Genomic DNA, 26,669 nt, shown 5'->3' on the forward strand with positions numbered 1-26,669 from the left:
TGGTTATATTTCCTCCCTCACCTGTGTAACTGGGTATTCTATTTTAGCAAACCTTGTAAGTGGGTTTAATCCCACATTTAGCACCAATAGCACAAAAATTCTTTTCTTTCCCACTTCTTTCATCAACACATCACAATGCTGAAACAGAAGCGACTGACGCTCATCATCACCGTGCTATTCACCGTCAGCATACTGCTCTCTTGCTATTTTCTATTCACACAGCATCCATTGGACAGCGGTGATGATCCGCGACAGGAGAAGTTTCTCGCATATCTGCCTCATTCTGGATTATCTAATCAGCGTATAGAACTGGCAAATGCTCTGTTACTAGCCGCTCTGCTGAAACGCACCCTCATCATACCTCCTGCTTTCTTGGGAAATGTGGTAGGCTGGATGCCGATGGATCAACTGCTCGACCACCTCAGCTGGCTCACCACGCCAAAAGACTTTGACTTGATTTGCCAACCGCCCACACCAGGCGACCTTCACAGCTACGTGCAAAGAAACAAATGCGCTGAATACCATCAATTTGCCGCCATCCCGTGGACGCAATTACACGATTTCTCAATGCTGGAGTCCCATGTCAAGATGAAATTTGTCGACACTGTATCATTTACGAAACTGCAAGAGGACCTCAATGTGCACGACAATGATACGTTTATCCACTATGACGATCACTTGTACGACTGGAGGCTATATGAAGATATACAAGAGGCAAATGCAATTCTGAATAACGGCTCCAATTTCGTGGATAGCTTCACGGATCGCAAATTCTATAAGATCTTTACACCAATGCACTGGCAACAGCGGACAGAGCGACTACTACATTTAGGCGGCATCTTTGGATCCACTCGTATGAATATGGTGAAACCAGAGCACATTGAATTGCAACAATTAATATCATCTACATTGCATTATCGATTGGACACACCGTTAGGAGAGACAGTTGCAGGCATTGTACAACATTTGGGCGGAAAGGCAAGCTTCAATGCTGTCCATTTTCGCTTGAGAGATGTGCCCTTTAGAAAATACGCCATCGAGAACTTGCATCAATTTGAACGCAACATGTCTATAGCAACTGGCACACCTGTACCACCACTTCCGCCCTACGACGAATTCGGCGTATTGACTAGCATACCAAAACCGCCACCACCACCAGAGCAGACTGTTCACTTGATGCCACAATACAATCTCTCGTTACCGCCCTGGTCCAATGTGTGCGAAAACGTATCACCCGATTTCAGTGTGTCGATGGAAAATGTGGGATCAAGGGCAGTTGTGTATATTGCGACAGATCATAGGGATATTCGTGGAGAAAATAGTCGACTGCTGGAATGGTTTGATTATTTTCCCTGTACATTGACCCTCAACGATATTCCACCAGAGCTGCTGGACCCACTAGACAAAATGCATTGCATGTATAATCCCAACAAATCACTAAAATCATTCTTGATTCCATTGGTGGATGCTATGGTAGCAGCACATGCAAGACGCATATTCACAACTCCACGGTCTACATTCTCGAAATACATTGCCGAGTTGAATGAAGCCTGGGTGCTGAAAGAACAAGGCTATACCACTTCTTCCTTCTTTTTGTATTGATTTGCTTGTATGTGTACTATATTAATAAAAATTCGAGTCATTATTAGAACACTCTCTCTTTGTAATGGAAAAAAAATAAAAAGTTACTCAAATCCTTGTTAATTTAGTATGAACCAGTAAAAAAACATCAGCGAAATATATGTATAAATCAGGGCAAATTAAAGTGAGTTCCTGAATGAGGTACCCAGCTTTAAAGGAGAATGATTTCGATTATTTTTAGCTGTATGATTTATTGTGTGACATTATCACATCAATCATCAATGCCGGCTCGCATTCATCTTTTAAAGCTGTGTCATTTCTTGCTATGCAATTTTGTTTCCGGTAATTGTAAGACTCTATGAACGCTCATTGCAAGAACACAGTGAGCTATTTGATAGCAATGCTATGCTATTTCAATGGGTGAAAGCTGTCATACAAAACAGCATTTGTATAATGGGTGCACAAACTCAGAGAACAGTGCACAAATGATAAATTTAGGAAGGCTCACATTCATTTTGTAGAATTTAGATTTTTGTAATATCAAATTAAGCAATGCTGGGATCTCAGCACTACAAACATGATATCTGATGTCAAATCATAAGTATAGGTTGGAAGTTTGATCAGAATCAACATTGGTATATCAAAGAGATATCAATTACAAACGCTGCTGCATATTTAATGCACTGGGCTCCTCGTTGAGAATGACTGTGGCGTGTTGATTGAATTAAGTGACCAACACTGCTTGCATTAGATACGCTATGAACCGTCTAATTTCCCATCTCAAGCAGAAACTAATGATTTCCATTTCTATTTGCGCTCGGTTTTTCCATAATGGATGCTACTTGATTCAATTGCAAATATTCCGGACCACAACTTAGGAAACTTGAAATTGATAGGGCAATTGTTAATCTTAAGCAATCATGAAAAGTTTCCTCTATAGGTCAAAAAAGAAGACAATATACTTGTTTATAGAAGTTTTGGGTCACTTGATAGCCTCTACACGATTTAGATCTAAATTAGTAGATCAATTGCCACAAAATGCTTCAAGCAACGGAAAAGCGAAACAAAACGAAAATAAGTATGCTACGTGCACTACACAAAATTTTCGTAAAAAATACCGTCGCCTGCAGGATTTGAACCTGCGCACGCAGAGCGTATATGATTTCTAGTCATACTCCTTAACCACTCGGACAAAGCGACCTTCTATATTTGGAAGGTATATATATAATATATATTTCAAAATATTTATTTAGTTCTCTGCAACTTTTTGAAGTATTACTGTGGAATTCGAGGCTTTATGACCTATGTGAGACAACACCGTCGTTGTTTTAACCAGTAAATTTGTATATTTTTTTTTTTAGATAAATTATCGTCAAAACATCGAGCCTCCCTTTGGAGTGGGAAAAAAAAAATAAAAAAAAATCCCTCATATTCTGTAGCCCACTATTTGCAATTTCTGGCCAAAATGCTCCTGTGAAATTTGAGGCTTTATAGACTAAAATTCACGGAAAAAAAGAATAAAAAACAGTAAAGTCAACTTGATAAAGGTATGTTTTATTATCAAACTGACAGGTGTAAAGTAAATTGAAGTCTCTCTACTGGCCAGGTAGATAATCCTTCTTATATACTATAACAATGGATAAAAGTTCTATTAATTAGATTGACAAATAAGTCAACTCAGATCAACTAATGTCTAATCATGCTAAAAGACAACTCTAGCAAGCTAATCATGATTTAGCTCTGTCTGGATGAATAATTAGACTCTCATCCAAAGTACCCTGATCTATCCTTTCTATAAGGATAATTAATATCGATCTAGTAGCATGTATCCGATAGGTGCAGTCTACTTAGTCTATATCAATAGTACATATCTGAGTGTATATCGCTGAGTATACATCTTTAGCATGTATCTGGATAATACATGGCATGCCTATAGCATATCTCATATATAGTGCAAGTCTGTAGTACATAAAGTATCTGTAGTTAGTATCACGGATATAAGCATGTGTCTTATAGCGTGGATCATAAAGTGCACATCTGAAGCAGTAAGCTCATATTGCATTAATCTTGGTGCTTATCCAGATATGGTAAACATCCGTAGTCAATGTCGGAATACAAGTATAAGTCTATAGCGCCATCCATGTCCGTGGTGCCATCTATAGCCTATATCTTATATAGTATGAATCTTATATTACTAGCGTATCTGAAGTCCATATCTTCTCATAGTATAAATCGATATCGTACATCTAATCCAGTGTACATACAGCTTATATCTAAATCTGGTAACTTGATGAACTGTCGGAATGCAGATCATAGTGGATGTATTCCATACAAGCTACAACTGCCTAGTCCTAAAAGCAAGATTCTCCAACATGTCAAGTATCTATTGATAACTTGAAACTGTTTAGAATAACGAAATATAGACAGAGTAAATACAATTAGAACTGAATATATTTATTACGTTATTCCAAGATTGAATGGGGATCAAAACTAGTGTAGATATCAAAGGTATCTATAATTATTTGACAGTGCCGCAACAATGGGGCCTTGATCTTGAATGCGGGATAATTGTATAAGTCTTGAACCAGTTAACGAGAATGTGCTGCATAAGAACTCATGAACCGCCAGTCAAGGATAAACAACAAAGATGATCCAGCAGGATAGAATGTTCTTCCTAATAGCTTTGACGGAAGAACATTTGTCGGAATTGAAACCCACTTCCAGGGACGAAAGGCCATAGGCTACCACTCTCTAGGAACCAGGATATAGATTAGCCATTTGATGGCACCACTCATGTTCCTTCGTGCTGCTTGAATAAAGACCTCTCACTTCTACTATGCATCTCTGCTCATTCTCAGATCCTCTTATGTAATATACAGCGCTTAATACATTTGCCTCTCAGAGATGATTGTTGCATACAAGCATGCATCTTAGGCTACATTCACTTTCTCCTCAAGCCACCTTTTACAGTGTAGCAGCATAGATGATGTTTATCGTATCACATCACATCTATGTTTACAAGTCCAGTCAATTGTGTGTGCACAGGTGCCTCAGGAACTACAATACATTCAATCTCCCCAATGTCAAAATATCGAGATCCACCTACACTACATGAAACATACCGACTTAGGTGGCCTCTCAACAAGCTATACCAACAATCCATAAGGCCCCAGTGGCCTGCTATTTATATACCATCTCAACGTAGTAGTCATTGACCAGGGATTTACCATATTTAAGCAAGCTAGATGCCCTGTAATAAAGAAGCTCTTTGCTTTCGTTTTAGATACAGTTGACAACTGATTATTATCATCGACTTATTATTACGAATTCATCATTTTTTTTAATCAAAACCTTGATTGTATCAATACTACTACTCTTACTACTACTACTTCTCAATTTTGTATACTCTGATGTCTGCTCAAAGTACCACCACACCCCCCAGTTCCGAATCTAAGCCTGCTGGAAACACTGAGCTGCGTCCTTCAGACGCCAGTGCCACCAAGGCTGTAGATATTACTGGCCCTTCTCAGTTTTTTCTCGCTGAAACGTCTCAGAAATTGGGTGGTCAAGCTGGCGAAGCTCCCACTACTACTGCTAGTGATGCGATGGACCTCGACCCCCCTTCCTCTGCTAGTTCATCTTCTAGTGATGTGGATCTTCAAGGTCGCACTGATCAGTTGAAGCTAATTGTTGACAATCAGCTCGCCGAAGTTCAGCTTCTCTCTACGACCTTGCTCCTCGAGCAAAGTGAGGAGGCCAGAGCCCAGGCCCTAGCTCGGTTGATCCAGTTGAATACGTCCATTCAAAGTATCATACAGATTCGAGATTGTTTGCTTGCATCCAAAGCTACTGCAAATGATAACCTCGTTTCTTCGGCTGCTGCTTCGTTTGGCTCATCCTCAGTCGATGGAGTCAAATCCAACAAGAGCGCCTCTGTACCGGTTTTCTTTCCCAACAACTTACCTGCATTTCAGTGGGTTGGTATGGATGAATTCGACCCCAAAAGCCCTATATTTCCTACAGTCGACGCTTGTCTGTTGAAGTTTGAGGATGTCATGTTCGCTTACAAGATGGATTTCGACAAGGAATATGCTCGCTTAGTACCACCTATGCTGTCTCCAGAACAACGTTGTGGAATTTGAGGCTTTACAGACTAAAATTCACGGAAAAAAAAGAATAAAAAACAGTAATGTCAACTTGATAAAGGTATATTTTATTATCAAACTGACAGGTGTCAAGTAAACTGAAGTCTCTCTACTGGCCAGGTAGATGATCCTTCTTATATACTATAACAATGGATAAAAGTTCTATTAATTAGATTGACAAATAAGTCAACTCAGATCAACTAATGTCTAATCATGCTAAAAGACAACTCCAGCAAGCTAATCATGATTTAGCTCTGTCTGGATGAATAATTAGACTCTCATCCGAAGTACCCTGATCTATCCTTTCCATAAGGATAATTAATATCGATCTAGTAGCATGTATCCGATAGGTACAGTCTTCTTAGTCTATATTAATAGTACATATCTGAGTGTATATCGCTAAGCATACATCTTTAGCATGTATCTGGATATATGGCATGTCTATAGCATATCGTATGCATGTCTATAGCATGTCTCATATATAGTACAAGTCTGTAGTACATAAAGTATCTGTAGCTAGTATCACGGATATAAGCATGTGTCTTATAGCGTGGATCATGAAGTGCACATCTGAAGCAACAAGCTCATATTGCATTAATCTTGGTGCCTATCCAGATATGGTAAACATCCGTAGTTAATGTCGGAATACAAGTATAAGTCTATAGTGCCATCCATGTCCGTGGTGCCATCTATAGCCTATATCTTATATAGTATGAATCTTATAGTACTAGCGTATCTGAAGTCCATATCTTCTCATGATCATAGTATAAATCGATATCGTACATCTAATCCAGTGTACATACAGTTTATATCTAAATCTGGTAACTGGATGAACTGTCGGAATGCAGATCATAGTGGATGTATTCCACATTTGCCCCCACCAGTTTCAACGCATGTTGACTAATTCAAAGAATTATGTAAACGATCAATGATCTGTATTTCGTATTCGCTGACAAAGATATAACGCAATGTGATAGTCTAAAGGTGCTACTGCAATTTGCATGTTGCCCTGATATATCCCATGACAAACATCACTTTACTGTTCTGCAACGTTGAGTCTCTTAGAGCCTCTCAAACGCTTGTCAGAATCATCACGCTTACGCTTTGATTTGGAGGAAGCAGTGTCACTATTTAGTGCCTGTCTTCTCTTCTCAAGCAGCTCATATTCCTTGATCTTTGCCCAGTACTTACGAATGGTTTGAGGGTTGTTGAACGATGCAGCAGTTTCCCAGGAGTTGGCAGCTTCTCCAAATGTCTTCCATTTTACCAAATACTCTCTATTGTGTTCAGGACCACGATGCGCTCTGATCTCGTCAACCTCATATACTTCTTGTTCGATGATAGACTCGTCGATTGCTACCAGCTTCAATTCAGATGGCACATAGTCGCGATGTAGTAGTTCATTCATATCGTCTTTCAACACATATGTAGATCTTTTCTTTTGAACAACTTGATAAGGTCCATCATAAGCGGCCTCAAGTTTGCTTTCTCTATGCGGAAGTCTTACCATAACCCAATCACCAACTTTGAAGTGTGTAATCTTGTGATGCTTATTGAATCGCGTTGCTTGCTCTTCAATAATGCGTTGTGTTCTTTGGTTAATAGCTGGAAAGACAACCTGGTTCATAATCTCTGCCTTCTTGCGTAGCTCACCGAGAGTCATTGGCTTCTTTGGTAAGTTGTCCTTGATCTTAGGATCATCGTAGTCTACGAATCTATTCAATGGTCTAGCAAACATCAATTGAAAAGGTGCACTCTCAGTGCGATACCTAATTTTTGTGTTTATAGCCAGTTGAGTTCCAGGTAGAACCGAGTCCCAGTCATAGATGTGTTCACTGACCATCTTACGAAGTGCATTAAGAATATTTTTAACACCTGATTCGGATGCACCATTGCCCCTAGCGTGGAAAGCCGTAGAGTATCTTTGATTGATGCCAAGTGCTTTACCGATCTCGCTCATCAAAGCACTCTTGAATTCACGTCCATTATCAGATTGTAGTATTTGTACTACGCCAAAGTCTCCAAAGATGGTAGTCAGAGCTCTAGCGACAGTATCGGTTTGTTTGTTGGGCAATGCACGAGTTATAATAAATCTGGTGCAAATGTCGTATACAACTAATATATATATATTGCCATTGTTGGTTGGAGTTAACGGACCAAGAAAGTCAATGCCTATGTGATCAAATGGACCATACGCTACAACGTTTCTCAGTTCATGGTAACCCTTTTGAACTACATTATGCCTTGCACATTCCATACATGATTGACAAATTGCCTTTGCATCATCATATAGACCTGTCCAATGAATACCTTCTTCATGTAGTTTCTTGACAATACTAGTGGCACCAAAGTGTCCAAATTCATGAGTTTCACGAAGCAGTTGGTCTCTCTCATTGTCAGGTGGTGCAATGTAAGCAACGCTTTCATAATTGCCCTCCTTGATCTTCATAGCAAGTACATTCAAGTGCTTGTCTTTATTATAGACTACGTTGTTCTTGGTTAGATAATGCTTTGTTTGCTTATTGTTGCCAATGAATCGTTTCTTGGAGCCTTTGCTTCTCATGATATTCTTTTGTAATTTAGCAATTTTCTTATCACTGTCTCCCGCCAGCTCTGTATGATCTTCTAAAGGTTCATACAAGCGACTAAGTTTGTCAGGTAAGATGTTGTCTAAGCCCTTGATATGAGTGAATTGCAGTTGGGGATACTCGTTTAAAATCTCCATGTAATTTTGAATGACTCTAGTAGGACATTTACATGTGTAGATATAAATCAGAGCTCGATGATCTGTCATAACCTCAATCTCAGGATGCCCGTACAATAAGGGTCGCAAACGAACTAAACCGAATAACACGGCATACAGTTCTCGTCTCAGGACAGGCCAGTTCTGTTGGGATTTGGTCAGAGATTTGCTCAACATCGCCACATAGACTGTGCGTCCTTGATCGTCGCGCTGCGTCAAAATGACTGCAACTGCATATAAGCTAGCATCACATTCAAGATAAAATTTCTTATTCATGTCTGGTGCAGTCAGTAAAGCTTCAGATAACAAGACCTTCTTGATAATCTCAAGTCGTTTGGTGTGCTCCTCAGTCCATTTGCTACCAGCATCTGGATCATTTCGTAGAGCATCAATAGGCGCCATCAGTTTTGACAGATTTGGGATGTGTGGTCTCAAATATGAAATAACACCAGCTAGTTGTTTAACCTGTTTGGCAGATTTGCATGGACCCCAATGATCAATGTCAGAGAGACGTCGCATGTCAACCTTGGAAACATGAGGACCAACTACAAAGCCTAGCAAGTAGATGCTAGATCGAAACCAGGAGCACTTTTCAACACCAATCTTTAAGTTGGCATGTGTCAAGCGTCTCAGCACCTCCTTAATCAATTCGCAATGACTGGATAAGGATGAAGATACGAGGCATAGGTCGTCCACATAGACCTCCACGTTGGGCATATCAGAAAACAAAATGTTCATGACAGAGCTAAAGACAGATGTGATTGGGCGCAACCCGAAACAGCAGCCTAACCATCTATACGATTTTCCTCTAAAATTGAACAAAAGCACATTTCTTGATATGTCAGAAATTCTAAATGAAAAATATGCGTTTTTCAGATCGATTTTCGAAAATATTGTCCCCTTCTGCTTGATCCGGGTGAAGATATCCTGTATATTTGGTATCTCAAATTGGTTTGTATTGTTGGGCATATGCTGGTTGATCCTCCGCACATCCATACAAACTCGAGTTTTGGTGGGTTTGCCATCATTGTCCTTCTTTGATACTGCAATGAGAGGGCTGTTGAATAAGCCGTTAGGTCTACACTGTTCTACAATTCCTGCATCCAGCCATTCATTCAATTGCTTTTCGATTTCGGGCATTGCATGATGTGCGATCGGATATTGCTTGACGTAGTAATCAACATTCTCCTTGATTGGTATAGTGATCTCAGATTCAGGCACGTTACAAAACGTTCCAGGCTTGATTCTCTGATTCTCATCAATAGCATCTTGGATGTTGCTCATATACTTATTCTCCTCAGCTTGGGATTCAAAGATTGATGCGGTTTCTGGATCAATAGAATGTTTAGTATCAAAATTGACATTTTCGAAATCGATGCTTTCAAGAAGCTCTGATTTCTCTTCCTCTGTAAGATGTCCAATATCAGCAAACTTGTGAGCAACGCCAGTTAGCCCAATTCTAAGTCGACTCAATGTGTCTACACCCAGTAGCACATCAAAATCGCCTAGGTCCTGAATAAAATTGGATAGCTCAAACGAGTGATCAAATGCAATGTCATTAAGATATCTTATCTTGATAGCTGGTGTTTTACCCAATCTCTTTACTGAATGACTCAGAAAGTTCAAATTGCCTTCAACAGAAATAATATCTTGGGAAGTGAATAGTAATTTATTGTGAAAAATGTTTTTATTTAAGAAGGTGGAATCTGATCCCGTATCTACTTTCGCGATCAAACGGACTGGTTTTCCTTCTTTGCTCTCTAAAATAATAGGAGTCAGTAACTGAAATGGATTGAAACTTTCAGGTACATTTTTCACATTAGACTTACAGTTGAGCGAGGCATCCTCTGCTTCAATCTCGTCCAAGCAAGCATCTATTTCCTCCATGGTGACATCTCCAACAGCATCACCAATGTCAGAATCAGTGCTACTTTCCATGGTAACATCGTTGGTCTCAGAACCAGAACCAGACTTGTTGTCCTTGCGAACAGTGGTTGTTTGTACAGTATGCACACCAATGTTCTTCCTTGATTCTCTCTCCTTCTTCCAGTCGTAGAACTCTTGACAACGATGACCGTAAGCACGGGGCTTACCACAAAAGTTGCAGGTTTTGGGATCAGAGGATGAGGAATTCATAGAATACGGAGCAGCAGTAGTAGCCCGGTTAGGCTTGTTGTCAGAGCCAAAGTGCTTCAATCTTGACTTACAGTCAATGGTGTTGTGGTTGGCATTGCTCCCGCCATGCTTCGCACAGAAATACCCAGTGGCAGATACCCTTGCCATCTTTGTTCTCGAACCAGAACCACCAGAACCACCCTTACACTTACCTCTGATGTCGACCTCAACATCATCATCACCACGATTTTGCTCGTCAACAAGGAACAAAGGCAACACACACTCATAGATCTCGTTGATAGTCCATTTGTGGTTGGAACCATGCTTGACGGACATTTGGTTGACCATCATTTGCTGATTCTTGCGTAACAGCGTGAACTGATAGAACTTGGCTAACATGTTGCTGTTAGGAGGGAAGCCACAATCCTTGACGTACTTCATGAACTTATTCGTATAGTCCTGTAGAGTATCTTTGTTCTTCATGCGCATGCTGAAGAGTTTGGCCATGGATTCCTCAGAGTTGATGGGAGCACCAAAATGTTTGCGGAACAATGCCTTGGCTTGATCCCAATCATTGCATGCCAGAAGATCATTCTTGGTCCATGATTCGAAGTCAAATGGCAGTGAAACAGGCACGTAGCGTTTCCAAACCAAATTTACTTCATTACCGGATGCTCTGATGACGTTCTCAAAAGCACTGAAGAAATGATCGACTGTGGTGAATCTTGGATGGTCAGGCCAATGCTTAGCTTGTCCTACCACCTGGAAACGGGGGATCTCATTGAGATTGACAGGTCTTGCTTTGGAATCAGCCCTCTTAGTAATCGCATTGACTTGCTTGCTGAGCCATTCGATAGACGCAGATGCTTCATCAGCCGCCAAGCGTTCTTCCTCAGTGTAAGTATCACCAGCGTTACGATGGATCTGATCCAAGCGAGCCTGAGCAGTGTCAATCTTCTTGAGAAGATGATCAACTGCAGAAAGTTGAGCGTGCTCATCCACTTGCATAGATGAGTCATAAGGAGAAGAAACACGGATAGAGTCTTGAGCAATATCCTCTTGAGTGTTTTCGGTAGCGTTGTATTGGTTGTGAGACATGATAAAAATAGTTTTTAAAGTAGAATAATAAAATGTAGAGTATAAGATAAAGTGTAAAAGTGATAACCTTTGAGTTGAAAAAAATGTGGAATTTGAGGCTTTACAGACTAAAATTCACGGAAAAAAAAGAATAAAAAACAGTAATGTCAACTTGATAAAGGTATATTTTATTATCAAACTGACAGGTGTCAAGTAAACTGAAGTCTCTCTACTGGCCAGGTAGATGATCCTTCTTATATACTATAACAATGGATAAAAGTTCTATTAATTAGATTGACAAATAAGTCAACTCAGATCAACTAATGTCTAATCATGCTAAAAGACAACTCCAGCAAGCTAATCATGATTTAGCTCTGTCTGGATGAATAATTAGACTCTCATCCGAAGTACCCTGATCTATCCTTTCCATAAGGATAATTAATATCGATCTAGTAGCATGTATCCGATAGGTACAGTCTTCTTAGTCTATATTAATAGTACATATCTGAGTGTATATCGCTAAGCATACATCTTTAGCATGTATCTGGATATATGGCATGTCTATAGCATATCGTATGCATGTCTATAGCATGTCTCATATATAGTACAAGTCTGTAGTACATAAAGTATCTGTAGCTAGTATCACGGATATAAGCATGTGTCTTATAGCGTGGATCATGAAGTGCACATCTGAAGCAACAAGCTCATATTGCATTAATCTTGGTGCCTATCCAGATATGGTAAACATCCGTAGTTAATGTCGGAATACAAGTATAAGTCTATAGTGCCATCCATGTCCGTGGTGCCATCTATAGCCTATATCTTATATAGTATGAATCTTATAGTACTAGCGTATCTGAAGTCCATATCTTCTCATGATCATAGTATAAATCGATATCGTACATCTAATCCAGTGTACATACAGTTTATATCTAAATCTGGTAACTGGATGAACTGTCGGAATGCAGATCATAGTGGATGTATTCCACAAACGTACTTGGTACGGCTCGTTCACCACTGCTATTGCAACTGCTCCTGCTGTTGATCCTACTGTGGGCTCGTTGTCTGAGGCTGGTGCAGCCAAGTTCTGCAGATACCATCCAAATAGCAAGACCCATAGCACTGACGACTGTGTTGAGCTTTTGCAAGTGATCAAAAAGAACCCTCCGCGTTCTCAATCTCGTCTTGCTGTTGAGACCAATGGTGGCCGCAGTGCCGCATTGTTGTCATCGTCTGTTTCGTCTCCTCAAGCCCAACCTACTACTGGTAATTCTGTTGTTGTTCAGGAAGATCAGCAAAGTAACAACAACTCGAGTGAATCTGGTTCCTCGTTGTTGGTGCCCGCTGCTGTTGCTAAACAGAGTCGTCACGATCAAAGTGATTGCCACTCGGCTGTTGAGCCTATGGACATTGATCTACATACTGCAGTTCATGCACACAAATAATCGCACAAGGTATATGGTGTTTTAGATACGGGATGTACATTTTCAATTTGTTCCCCTCGTTTCGCCAACCAGCTTGGTGTTCAAATCAACCGCTCTGTTCATGGTCAGGTCCAGTTAGGCCATACAGACAGTGTTAAACCTCGTATTGGCACTTGCTCACTTAAAATCTCGTATAATAAACGCAGTTTTATTCACACATTTGAGATATTTGATTTCTTTACTGATTCGGATGATTGCCCCATGTTGCTTGGGTTGGATATCATGCCTGATCTACAGATTGGAATCACTGGCCTTGCTTCAACATGGTTTGAAGAGCTTGGACCCAGACTTCCCGACCCCATTGATCCTGACATCGAGCCTAATAACGATCCATACGGATCACCTGCTGAGCGTGCAAAGGCTTTCAAACCTATTGAACAGTTATTGGTAGAAAATGCTGCCATTGATCTTGCCACTACTCATTGTAACTTGCCTGGTGCGATTGTCCAACTCGAGACAATCCCTGGTAAGGTTGCCTATCGTGCTCCCTATCCTATTCCAGTTGTCTATAAGGAAGCTGTGTCTAAGCAGTTGATGGAGTGGGAACGAGATGGTGTCATTGAGCGCAGTCCAAGTCATAATGGCTGGAATTCTCCTTTGCTCGTCGTTGCCAAAAAGAATTCTAATGGTGAATATTCGTTTGACAAGCTACGTATTGTTGCTGACGTTCGCCTACTCAACCAAATCTTGGTCTCCACTGACAAGTACATTATGCCTCGCATTGATGAGATCCATGCTCGTCACAGCCGCGCTGTCATGACAAGTTCCATCGACATCAAAAGTTTCTTCACGAGTTTCTTGGTCGATCCACGTCATCGCCACAAGTTAACCTTTACCGATCCATTCACGCAAACGCAATGGGTCCACAGGAAGGTTTGCTTTGGAGTAAATTTCATGGGCAATTTAGCTATGCGCTTGATATCCAATTTGTTTACCGACATGCTTGATCAGGTGTCACTTTATATCGACGATTTAGGGTGCCTTACGTACACTGACTCTCTGGATGAGCACGTTGCGTTAGTCGCTGAGGTGATCCGTCGTCTGACCAAGGTTAATCTCCAAATTAACCAGGACAAGTTTGTGTTTGCTCAGCGCAGTACTCATGTGCTGGGTTGGAGCATCATTCAGAACCGCCTTGTGCCTGACGCTCGCAAATTGACCAATTTTCATCTGTGGCCTATACCTACCACTGGTAAGCAGCTGATGAAGTACTTGGGGTTTTGCAATTACTTTCGAAATGTCATCCCTGGATACAGCGAACTGGCAGCACCTCTCGATGCATTGCGCAATTGTAAATCCCTTTCTGGTTTGTGGACTGATGCGCATACCAAGGCATTCAAATCGTTGCAGGATGCTCTGTCATCTCCAGTCGCTCTCAGCCCAGTTGATTTTCGTTACAAGCTGCACGTCGCTACTGATGCCTCAGCTACTGCTATCGGTGGTATCATCTACTACATCAAGGATGGCGTGGTTCATTACGTTGTCATGGCGAGTCGTAAGCTTTCCCCTTCTGAAATGGCCTATTCTACCACCAAACGTGAGTTGCTTGCCATTGTCTACATGCTTACCAAATACCACAAATGGCTTTTCGGTATTGAGTTTGTCTTGCACACAGATCATCGCTCTTTAATCTGGCTTCAAACGCAAAGTACGCCCAACATGATGCTGTTGACGTGGTATGAAAAACTGTTCTTTGATTACAAGTATGAGCTGGTTCATATCCCTGGTACGCGTAACCTGTTACCTGATGCACTCAGTCGGTTATTCACCTCTGACGATGACGAGGGTGGCAATAACCTGGGTGGGGGTAATCGTTATAACAATCAAAGTATTATGCTACCTGAAAAAAAGCGTAAACCTACGCGAAAGAACAAACATGGCTTCACCAACGCCAAAGAGTCCCAAGTCACTCAATTTTCTCTTGCTAAGCCCAATCACTCCAATCGTACGCAGTTCAAACGCAAGAAGCAGTTCAACAATCAAAAGCAATTGCAGCAGCTTTCCTTTGGGATGCCAACCGAATTGGATCCACACTATTATTCCAAGGAATTGAATGATAGCAATGTTGATATTTTTGATGCGAGCACCTACAACATGCCATCTGTCAGCGCTCAAGATTTAAAGAATCAACAGACTGCTGATGCCAAAAGTTCATACAATGGTTCATCTGGTGGACAGTCAGGTTGTAATGCTCTTATTTCACGTGCTATGAAATATGCTGATTACATGACTCCTCCGAAGAAGGATCGTCTAGAGCTTGTTATGCGAGTGCATTTACTCGGTCATGTGGGCATCAATTCAATGGAAAAGATTTTGCACAATGATTACAAGGTACATTGGACCAACATGCGCAATGACATCGCCACAGTAACCAAGGATTGTCATGCTTGTCAATCGCATGGTATCTACCAAGTGGGATATCATCCTCCTCGTAGCGTGTTGCCAGACAATGTGTTCGATCATATAGCTATCGATTTAGGTGATTTCGCTACGACTTCCACCTCGGGCAATAACTTCCTGCTAGTCATTGTTGATTATTTCAGTCGATTCACCATTCTACGAGCTCTTCCTGATAAGAGTCCAATCACTGTTGCAAGAGCATTGCTTAGTGTATGTTGTCTATTTGGATTTCCCAAGCGACTCACTAGTGACAATGGCTCTGAATTTGTTGGAGCATTTATGAGAGAGTTCAGTCAGATTAGTGGCATGGATCGCTTGACCTCGTTGCCGTACGCTGCACAAGCTAATGGTGTTGTCGAAGCGTATGTGGGCATTTCGAAACGATCTATCATTAAATCATTGACACACGATGCTGCAGAACCTGAGGCATGGGATGAGTATCTCGATGTCATTCAGTATGCCATGAACATTCAATATGCTAGATTGCATCAATCGCAGCCGTTTGCTATCATGTTTGGGCGTGCCCCAAATCTCTTCCAGGATTACACTCAATTGCCTAATGCTGACCAGACACCCGAGGATCCTACCAAGGAAGTCATTGATGCCCGCTTACAGAACATTAAGGATGTGGTAATCCCTGCCATCCATAAGCGTATCAAAGAAACACAATTGCGCGACCATGAGCGCTTCGAAAAGCATCACAAGATCATTGAAGAGAAGTATCCCATCAATTCAAAGGTCATGCTCTTCGACCCTGTCAGGTCAACTAAACTTCACCCTAGATGGCTCGGTCCATATTTCATCAAGAACTATACTCGCAATGGTAGTTATACTTTAGCCGACATTACTGGTGAATTGCTGCCCCGTGATGTGCCCACCCAGCACATTCGCGTTGTCGATTTCTCGGACAATCATGTTACAAAAGGCTTACTTCCTCGCCACTATGAAGTGCAAGCCATCGTCAATCATCGCGTTGAAAGAAAGACTGGTCGAATGAAGTTTCTTGTCAATTGGGTAGGTTATCCGTCCTCGAAGGACAATACCTGGCAATATGAAAGCGATTTTGATTCCAAACGACCTATTCGCGACTACTGGGATCGCATTGCACCGGATCACAAGAATCCCAATCGACTCCTTCCCAACACTGTCAATAAGCGCAAGATTTATAGTCGTCGTAAGCATGCAGGACCGTCCGTCACATTGCGTTATCCGTCGATTCCAAACTCTCGTAACCATAACATTCAGCAATAGCCGTGATCTTTTTGTCCTTGATTTGTTTTTTTTGGCCTGAATATGGTTTTTTTTTACAAGGTTTTTCTTCGATCTGCTATTCCCTTTGCTGCTATCATCTTCTGATAACCTCTCCTCGTATACCCCATGTATGTTGTTTTTTTTGGCACCATCTCGGTTTTTTTACTTCATATTGGTTTCCATCGCTTTGCCTGTCTACCTGTTTGTATCGCCTTCTTGTTTCTTGGTTCTGTCTCTTCGTTCTGTGTTGTATCCTCGATTATTGCATTCGGCTCGTATGATATCCTAGTTTGTGGCTGGTCGAAAGCTGGGTGGGGGTAATGTTGCATACAAGCATGCATCTTAGGCTACATTCACTTTCTCCTCAAGCCACCTTTTACAGTGTAGCAGCATAGATGATGTTTATCGTATCACATCACATCTATGTTTACAAGTCCAGTCAATTGTGTGTGCACAGGTGCCTCAGGAACTACAATACATTCAATCTCCCCAATGTCAAAATATCGAGATCCACCTACACTACATGAAACATACCGACTTAGGTGGCCTCTCAACAAGCTATACCAACAATCCATAAGGCCCCAGTGGCCTGCTATTTATATACCATCTCAACGTAGTAGTCATTGACCAGGGATTTACCATATTTAAGCAAGCTAGATGCCCTGTAATAAAGAAGCTCTTTGCTTTCGTTTTAGATACAGTTGACAACTGATTATTATCATCGACTTATTATTACGAATTCATCAATGATCTATATCCTAAACAGAAACTAGCAAGTTAATATGGCCCTTTTCGTATGCTCCGATTTTTGAAAAGCTTGGTCAAATGCATGCTTGTGTGGTGTACACATGCGGAAGGCCAACGGAGCTTCAACTTTTATTGTTCTGAATGATGATCCATGGGATTCCGAAATCTATTGACCTTAAAATTACGCGTTTCTTGATAGTAAGCACCCCTTCAAACTTATATGAAGCTTGTAGAGAATTGCAAGGAAAATACAATGGAATTTATATCAAGTGTTTGCTGTACATTGTTCAGCTGATATTTGATAAGTTAAATTTTGCGACTTTTCACTGTTTCAAATGATTAATCAGTATTTGTCATCAAAACATTTTGTTAAGCATTACTAAACATTGTAGAGCAAAAAAATTCCTATCGAATGAGCTATTACTTGAAGCCCTGGAATAACTCTATCATGAAATATTGAAAATATTGTCCTGACCAGAAAATCGTCACCAGATTTTTTGCTTGCTATCACAGGCAGATTTTGAAGAAAAATTGATGATTTTGCACGATACCCTTTTTGGCGATATCTCGACAAATACTCGACAAATTCGCACAAAACAAAGACCATTCGATAGTTCTACGTTACATCCATTATTATATAAGGTTTAAAAAAGTACCAGATGTACGTTTACTTCATAAGTTCGCCCAAAACCTATATGTTATCAGCTGCAATTCAACAAGCAGGCACTTTCCGACTAAAGTCTGAATTTACAAATGAAAACTACTATTCAATTGGCCAATAACTGTAGTCATTTTCACTTATTCATTCCTATCCATATATATTTATAATTATATCATACCTAATGTTTATTGTTAAGCACAAAGAATAAAAGGATTATTATCTGTAGCTTATAAAAAATGTTCGATATTATAAAAACAAGAAAAGACTTATTTGAATAAGATCAGACACAAAAACTAAAGATTTATTAAAGAAGACAAGAGTTATTCCATTTATACGTTCTGAATGCCAAAGTAGTAATTTATCTTGTACAACGCTTATCACATTTGGTGAACTTCAGCATTTAGATAGCTGAGATGCACTTCAATTATCATAGCTTGTCCATGTTGTTATATCAAATGTCATAGCAAGGTCTCACACTAAAGGTTTTAGGCTATTCTTAGGTCCTTAGGGTAAATCATGCTAGTCATGATTTACAAATCAATTGTTGGGTAGATAGTAAACCTATTTGTATTATAGTTCATCATCATGCTGTAAACCCTAGCATAATGAAAAGTATATAAATGCATCCTTGGGATGCATTCTCAATAAAAGTGTAATTCTTTGGCAGATTCAATTTTACATTGTATTTTGACATAACACATGTTGTTGCACAACACAGACATATCTACCCATCAAGAATACCTTAATCTTTATAGACAGTTGTAGCCCTTCTGGAACAACATTTATATTAAAAGCTTGTGCCTACTTCCGCTCACATAAGATAGCACACTTCTTTCAGTACTACTTTAATGAAGATAAAGTTTTTTTTTGAAAGAATTCGTTTGTCCTTGCGCCTAATCTTGCTTGAGTAGAGAAAAAACATAGCTTACTTTTTGAAGGCGCAAACTCATTTCAAAGAGACATCATGTGTAGGAGGATCCGTTGGCTATTTGGCCAATTTTCCAGCTGAGCATTTTATATCATGCTATTTTCCTTTGAAGCCTTATATTTAATAGCGCCAGTCCACCGAAATACTTGTATGATCAACTTACTTCCTTTTTAGGCTTTGAGGGCATTCAGGAACCACGGATTTATTATTATGTTATGATATGATGCATGATTCATTATTTGAGGTTTGGAGGTCAATGTCAGTTTTGTAAGCCCTTGAATAGCTTGGATCAATCTGCTCTTCTGCTGTGCTCACATTGGAGCCACCCTTAATGTTGTCTTTTTTTTTATAGGCCTCGAAGCGTTGAAAATTTAATCCTCAGCTTTCTCACTGTTTTTTGAGAAACACTCACTAGCGATGGAAGGCATTTTGCTGGCTGCGTAGTTCCGTGTGCCTTTTTCAATCGACTCATGCATATTGTCCAGGAATTACTATGCTAAAAAAAAAAAGCCAAATTGGTCAGCCAAAGCTGAATTTTACGAGATAACATCATAATTACCTTCAATATTGACAGAGCTTTCACGGGTTCTTCGATAAGGGAAAGAAAAAATTCATGATGTCCTCAGCACCATACAACTCTTTGTTTTAAATTGTGAGCACAGATAACAAGACTTCAAATCTCATGTTTGCAAATATGGGGCGTTTATTGTTTAAATGGCATCAGCATTATCAGTGGAGGAAGTAGAGAGCAGTTCGTTCATGCATGCATTTGCAGCTAGCGCCAGCCTTGAGCAATCTCCCAAATACTTTGAGCAGGAAGCTTTCTTTCATACTGGCTACTTGCACTGTCCATCACGAAACAACCATGCTTCATCAGCATTATGCACATGTCGGGTCCTGGCTTCAGATTATTGTTCTTGCGCACTTCAACCGTCGTATCATCCTAACATTAAAAAAGAATAGAGCAAAAGAGTACCAACAAAAGCATAATTATCGATGGACGAATGACTTGTCGCTAGAGCCAAAGAATGCCTCAAAGAGGGGCAGCCAAAACTTGAGAATATAATCTACCTCAGAATACACGTCTACTCTGTCACTGTGAAATACAAATGGCTCTCTTGTATATAATTTAAGCCTAGAAAGATGGTAGTCGGTCATTATCGATTTCGTGTGATACGTACACAGACTGTTTACACATTAAGGTACATCTCTTTGAAAAAGTTTTCCATTTCATTTTTTGGGCAGTAGATTTTGATCTCTACAAGTACCTTCTTCAAAGTCTGTTCATTGTTGTCCTTGCCAAAAAAAGAAAAGAAAGAAAGAAGGAAAAAAGAATTACTATTCAAAGTTATCAAAAGCGTTTTGTTTTCATACCTACTTCAATACGTTATTGACAGGCAAGTGGTAACCAAGGCATTGTAATGATACTAGCGAAGGTAGACGCTGAATGATGTCTGCTCTTGTTTAAATTTAGAGGTGCTTGAGGAAAGACAAGTGGCAAGTGACAAGAGCTAGACATGCCAATGATTGAGTTACTACATGTGCTGTTTTATCTAGAAGATGGTAAGGGCCAGTAAATTTTTCTTCTAGCAAGCTTAACTTACTAATGAAACTACTGTTGTTTCATGATAATAGGTGGTAAGCTGTCAGATAAGTCTTCAAATTCGAGTCCAAGCTACAATCCTTACCGTGGAGGGAAAGGCTATCAACTGGAATGCCAATCTGTCAAATGATCTAGAATGGAGCAAATACAGTAATAACTTTCCCAGGTACAACATCAATGCGGTTGATCTAGCAAAAACAAAAAGGCAATACGCTTCATAAGTTTGTCGTGGTGCATTTGACTCATCCAATTGATATTCAGGACAAAGAAATGCTATTTCAACAGGACAAAACCATTGTTGCGATGGTGTGGTTGCAATCGACAAGTAACAATGTTGGTTTGTAAATCATTACAGGCAATTATTTTGCTATTGAGCAGACCAAAACAACATCGGCGGTTTGGCATTGGGTAACCAGATTAATTCAATGATTTAGGCCACCACAGCGTGTGTATACTAACTGCCAGTATGCAAAAAAAAAAAGAGGACATGTATCACTATAATTATTAACTGCATAAACGGTAATCGGATATTTCTTAACCTCAGATAAGGCTTGCCAATAATTACACGTTCTGAAGTTGAACTTTGCTATTAGATTTCGTAACGTCAGCTCGCAACAAAATATTTCGTTATCTGTTTTTATGAGCACATATTTCCTTTTCTCCTCTTAACATTACCTTTCAGAGAATACACCTATATTCTACTTCTTGACCATCATTGGAGGTAGCTATATAGGCTTGGGAACTAGCCTCTTGTGAGACTGACAAGTCGAAGGTATTCATTATGCTGTAACTTTTTATACCACTACGAGTGATAGCGACAGTCAATAGCAATGAAGTTGATGGGCTTCAGAGCGAAGCTGCTAGATATGGCTGCCTTACCTGACAGGGTTTGGGTTGACTGTACTGTCACTGAGATACTCTTGGTCACCGTTGCTTTTGGTAAGTCAAGTTGTTTGGACAAATAGAATGAAGGATTTCACTAATACATTGATTTATGGATAACCATGACACTGTGGCGGCAAATTGAAATGCAACACAACGCAGTGATGGATACACCTATATTCTACTTCTGACCATCATTGGAGGTAGCTATATAGGCTTGGGAACTAGCCTCTTGTGAGACTGACAAGTCGAAGGTATTCATTATGCTGTAACTTTTTATACCACTACGAGTGATAGCGACAGTCAATAGCAATGAAGTTGATGGGCTTCAGAGCGAAGCTGCTAGATATGGCTGCCTTACCTGACAGGGTTTGGGTTGACTGTACTGTCACTGAGATACTTTGACTCACCGTTGCTTTTGGTAAGTCAAGTTGTTTGGACAAATAGAATGAAGGATTTCACTAATACATTGATTTATGGATAACCATGACACTGTGGCAACAAATTGAAATGCAACACAATGCAGTGATGGATACACCTATATTCTACTTCTGACCATCATTGGAGGTAGCTATATAGGCTTGGGAACTAGCCTCTTGTGAGACTGACAAGTCGAAGGTATTCATTATGCTGTAACTTTTTATACCACTACGAGTGATAGCGACAGTCAATAGCAATGAAGTTGATGGGCTTCAGAGCGAAGCTGCTAGATATGGCTGCCTTACCTGACAGGGTTTGGGTTGACTGTACTGTCACTGAGATACTCTTGGTCACCGTTGCTTTTGGTAAGTCAAGTCGCTCGGAAAAAATGTAAAGAATTTTGCTGATCTCATAGTATGAGGGCCACAAGGTTAAATAAAATAGTGATTTGTAGCTAAGACGCTCAACTCGGCTTCACAATCAATTACGAATGGCCTTGCTGCCACTCTCCCTCCAACTATAAGCGATTATTGTACCAGGGACTCATTTATTTAACAATAAACCTACGTGAAGCATATTCGATCTTAATTTTCGTTTACATCATGGGGTTCAGATTAATACAGCAATCCTATCTGCTAGTTGCTCTCCTCACAGGTATCAATCTGATCGGCAAAAATCATATAAAAATACTGTTTTTTGCATCATCAATGACCGACGTAACATTAGAGTTGGTTGATACATAATAAATTATGATGTTTCTCTTCCATAAACTCACTGCAGCAAATCATATTACATTACACTCGAACTGCTTGGAAATCTTTATTACACTTGAATGACAAATATGCGTTTTTTATGAACATATGAATGGCAGCGTTTTTAGATTCTATAAAACCACCCAATCCTCTGTAGGGGCCCTCGGCTTCAATCGTCTTTGAAGGATATTGCACCTTCTATAGATCCATTGTTTCTCGACTTGCTATTTGACCTGCTCACCAGTACCACTACTCAGCGAAGATACCTACTATATTGGGCCATGCCTCGAGTTGGGTCCATTGCCTTGAATTAGTGATTTTTTTGCACCTTAATCAGCAGCAAAAGAAGCTGGCTATATGGCACTACGAGCTACAAGTGCGTCTCCTGATTGCTTTCTCTTCCGTATGTATGATCTTGCCAAATAATAGAGTCGAGAGAAATAAGTTACTTGTATTTCATATTAAACAGAGTCAAAATAAATTCCACCCAAGCAAAAACCCAAGCATCGCCAGTAGCTGTACTGTGATTGTTCGCACTGACCTTCCCTTGTTGTTAAGCCGCAGCTTCTTATTCCATTGTATATATCTTCTTACAGATTCGCTCGATTTCTTGGTACTTAAATGAGGACGAGAGCGATTATAGCCATTAACAGCAAGAGCAATCAACAAGATGCGACCAAGGAGAGCCAGTCGAAGAGCATCAATCATATCAAGACTGTGTTGCAGAGAACTTCAGTGAACTCACGGGCATTTGTTATAGGGACAATACTATCACCATAAGCCTTGATAGCCATAATTATAGCATAGAGAAGTTCATCAAAAATCAACATGTGCGGCATGTTCCACATGGCAGTACCGCTGATAAGCTTACCTTTTGACAACCAAAGAAACTGCGAATACAAGAGTAGTGAGTAACGAACTCGGGTTCAAGTCCAACTTCTTTAAAATGCTTCCCCATGAAATGCCATATGCTTGAGAGATCCCGATGATATCAACAGATGGGCGGCCAACATAAGAGGCTTTGTACCCATAAGATTGCTTGAGTGTTTTATGACCAACCACTTCCTTGACAGTACACTTCTTGCCATCGATGACAAAGACTTGTTGCATGACCCTTTGTTGTCTTTACCGTTCATACAGCCGTTTTTTTTCAAGTTTTTCACGATTTTTATTAATAACATATCGTTTATGAGGGTAGTCATATTTGCACAAAGCGTTGGATACAATGCTGATTAATTGGATATACCACTGATTTGAATGCTATTGCGTTGGGTCGTATTTGTCATTGAGTAGTAATGTCATAATCTATGAGAACACTTCCGGCTTCCCGTTGTCGCTGTCCTCATCTTAGTCGTCTTCGTCCTCGTCATTTTGGTCGTCTTCATCGTCTTCATCGTCGTTCTCTTCATCCTCCTCATCTTCTTCCTCATCGCCGTCATCGCTCTCTACAGGACAAGCGACCTCACTTGTCCACACTGAAGCCTTTTTGCTGCGAGGTGGTCTGCTCTCTTCTTGTATATGAGCAAGCTTATCTGTATTGGTGTCTAAGTGACCTTCCTCAATAGTTTCCTGAAGATCGTCCAGCAAGCTCTATAGAGACAAAATTGAAAGATATTAATCGAGAAAGTCTTTTGGCAAGGCAACTTCAATGTTTACCTTTAGCAGAGAAAAAGCCCTGACGAGATCATTGATGGCTCCAAGACGAATCATCTTCTTTGTGGTAGGAAAGTAGAACTTTTGCAAGTCTTCAACAACGTATAGTTCCTTATCCTGAATGGTCAGAAGGGAAAGTTGGGCCTCGAACCCCATAATTTGTAAAAAAGGAATTTCGAAATTGAGTATATCAGCATCATCAATGTGCTTGCACGAGGAGATCAGCTTATTCATATAAATCTTGGATGCCAGAACCAGCTTGAGTCTGTCTTTGAAGTATTTCGATGAAAAGGGCTTTTTGGCGTATTCACCAGTAGCTCCATCAATCACGTACTTGGCGTGCTTCATCAGCATCATTCTCATATCCAGCTTAATGGCCAACTTATTATCACGACACGCATCGGAAGTTGTATCGCCCCTAAGAGAAGCCGAGTGAGTGGCAAAGTGAAGGAGTACAGTAACAAACGCATCGTAATTACCAATGTATAAAAAGCTTCTCATTAGAGCCAAAGAACGACTCAATCACTGGAGACCAGAATTTGACCACATAATCTGCTTCTGAATACAAATCAATTCTGTCTTTGTGGAACATAAAGGGCTTCTTGTTGTGCTGTTTGAGGCTAAGGAACAGAATATTTAGTAATCATCAGTTTCATTGGAATGTGTATGGATATCAATTACATGTGCAAGTAAATTTCTTGAACACTTTCTTCCATTTCACTGGCAGGTTTGTAATTTTTGACGGTAGCAACTGCTTTCTTTAACGAATCTTTGTTATTCACCTGGCAAGAGGGAATCGTTAGTGTCGAAAACTACTTGAGTTTCTTCACTTGCCTGCTTCAGTACTGCCTGGCAAGGCAAGTTATGATCAAGGCATTGTATTGACGTTAACAAAGACAAACGCTTGACTATGGCTGTTCTTGTTTGCTTTGGGATGGATCTTAAAAATGAAAGGCGACAGTATGTAGAGATGTCAATGACAGAATTCATGCATGTGCTATTTTCAAAGGCATGACTAAGCAAAACAGAATAGTTCATCCGTCAAAGTCAACTTACTAGTGAAAATATCGTTGTTTTCTTGTAATTGGTTGAATGCTCGCACCATAGGCCTTGACGTTGGAGCCCAAACTACCTTCCATGTTCTTGAACATGAGTGTGCTCTTTGATTTGAAGGTCTGAGTCTGTTGCATTAAATATTCAGCTCAGGCATGTTTGATATAAAAAGGAATATTACCTGTGTAGTATATGAACGCAATCGCTTCGAATGTCTTGTCTACAAGAATAAAAATGTCTGTTAAATAAGGCGAAGAGAGTTGTCTTTAAAGTTTACTACCTGTTGGTCGTCTTTTTCAAAGCGCTTTGTAAAGAGACTTTCTCGTTCAGTCATTCGAGCAACAAAAATCAGAAATACATACCTTTAAGCTTCTTTGCAACGTATCTTGGTCTATTCTTGCAAGCAGAAGCTGTCTTGATTCAGAGACATATCTAAGCGTAGTAATAGTTTCATCTATAGTTTCTGAATCACTCATGGCGTGCAGAGTAAAAGTAGAGAAGTGGCTGTGGAAGAAAGGGAAACAAAGGCACAAGATATAACAGAGAAAAGCAGCTCGCGACAATGTCAGGTGGCATGAGATCAGATAATAACAAACACAATTTCGTCATGAACACGTATCAGCAAAACTACCCTATTCAAAATCCAAAAGATGGACAGCAATTCCATTTACTTTATTTTAACGTTTACATTTATAACAAGAATATTGCAGTTCTCCAGAAAGAGAACCCTTTTCGTGGTATGATGGATAACAGAGAGATGGATTTTGGTATAGTTAGGCAATTACTGCAAAAGAGCCTTTCCTTGAGTGGTAACCTCTCCATCGGCTTCAACACCGTTGACATGTTCGCCCTTGAAAGATAAAGTACTTACGTGCTCATCAGGAACCTCAACAGAGAAACCCTTGATGGCAGCATTGTATCTGTGCTTGATGGTACAGCCAGATTGCTCGACCTTCTTGACTTCTTCTTCAATAACATGGTCAGGAGTATCCTTTTTGAAAGTGACGATATAGTTGGAGGCTATTACGACTGTTAAGACGACCCTATTTGCACTGAATATACTGCCTGTACTTACACATGCTTGAGATTACTTGTATATTGATAACAGATGAAAAGAAAAAAGAAAACGTAAAACCTCGAGATTTGCCCTTCTTTTATATGCCATGCTGCTGTT

The 26,669-nt window shown here is 40.1% G+C and overlaps 6 protein-coding genes and 1 non-coding gene across 7 annotated transcripts; 3 read left to right on the forward strand and 4 right to left on the reverse strand.

The window, feature by feature from the left end:
• Window positions 1–135: 135 nt before the first annotated feature.
• Window positions 136–1,602, forward strand: ATC70_006133 (MFS domain-containing protein; the record flags this gene model as incomplete). Its single annotated transcript, XM_064825414.1, has 1 exon — window positions 136–1,602. One exon carries the CDS (start codon window positions 136–138, stop codon window positions 1,600–1,602), a length of 1,467 nt encoding a protein of 488 aa, XP_064680791.1.
• A 1,097-nt stretch (window positions 1,603–2,699) lies between these two features.
• ATC70_006134 lies at window positions 2,700–2,781 on the reverse strand. The gene has a single exon. It is a non-coding gene; the product is annotated as a tRNA-Ser (tRNA).
• Window positions 2,782–4,991: 2,210 nt separating this feature from the next.
• Window positions 4,992–5,723, forward strand: ATC70_006135 (uncharacterized protein; the record flags this gene model as incomplete). The annotated part of the gene is made up of 1 exon (XM_064825415.1): window positions 4,992–5,723. The coding sequence occupies one exon, from the start codon at window positions 4,992–4,994 to the stop codon at window positions 5,721–5,723; it is 732 nt and encodes a 243-aa protein (XP_064680792.1).
• A 1,039-nt stretch (window positions 5,724–6,762) lies between these two features.
• ATC70_006136 (uncharacterized protein) lies at window positions 6,763–11,682 on the reverse strand (the record flags this gene model as incomplete). Its single annotated transcript, XM_064825416.1, has 1 exon — window positions 6,763–11,682. One exon carries the CDS (start codon window positions 11,680–11,682, stop codon window positions 6,763–6,765), a length of 4,920 nt encoding a protein of 1,639 aa, XP_064680793.1.
• A 941-nt stretch (window positions 11,683–12,623) lies between these two features.
• On the forward strand, window positions 12,624–16,796 carry SNF5_2 (SWI/SNF chromatin-remodeling complex subunit; the record flags this gene model as incomplete). The annotated part of the gene is made up of 2 exons (XM_064825417.1): window positions 12,624–13,038; window positions 13,132–16,796. 2 exons carry the CDS (start codon window positions 12,624–12,626, stop codon window positions 16,794–16,796), a joined length of 4,080 nt encoding a protein of 1,359 aa, XP_064680794.1.
• Window positions 16,797–24,136: 7,340 nt separating this feature from the next.
• CCT2 (T-complex protein 1 subunit beta) lies at window positions 24,137–25,971 on the reverse strand (the record flags this gene model as incomplete). The annotated part of the gene is made up of 9 exons (XM_064825418.1): window positions 24,137–24,379; window positions 24,446–24,860; window positions 24,922–25,062; window positions 25,124–25,224; window positions 25,277–25,439; window positions 25,499–25,623; window positions 25,677–25,715; window positions 25,776–25,799; window positions 25,858–25,971. The coding sequence occupies 9 exons, from the start codon at window positions 25,969–25,971 to the stop codon at window positions 24,137–24,139; spliced, it is 1,365 nt and encodes a 454-aa protein (XP_064680795.1).
• A 305-nt stretch (window positions 25,972–26,276) lies between these two features.
• On the reverse strand, window positions 26,277–26,574 carry TPK2_6 (cAMP-dependent protein kinase catalytic subunit; the record flags this gene model as incomplete). The annotated part of the gene is made up of 2 exons (XM_064825419.1): window positions 26,277–26,515; window positions 26,571–26,574. The coding sequence occupies 2 exons, from the start codon at window positions 26,572–26,574 to the stop codon at window positions 26,277–26,279; spliced, it is 243 nt and encodes an 80-aa protein (XP_064680796.1).
• Window positions 26,575–26,669: the final 95 nt, after the last annotated feature.

This window comes from Mucor velutinosus (assembly GCF_035048745.1).
Source record: "Mucor velutinosus strain NIH1002 chromosome Unknown tig00001544, whole genome shotgun sequence".
NCBI classification, from domain to species: Eukaryota; Fungi; Mucoromycota; class Mucoromycetes; order Mucorales; family Mucoraceae; genus Mucor; species Mucor velutinosus.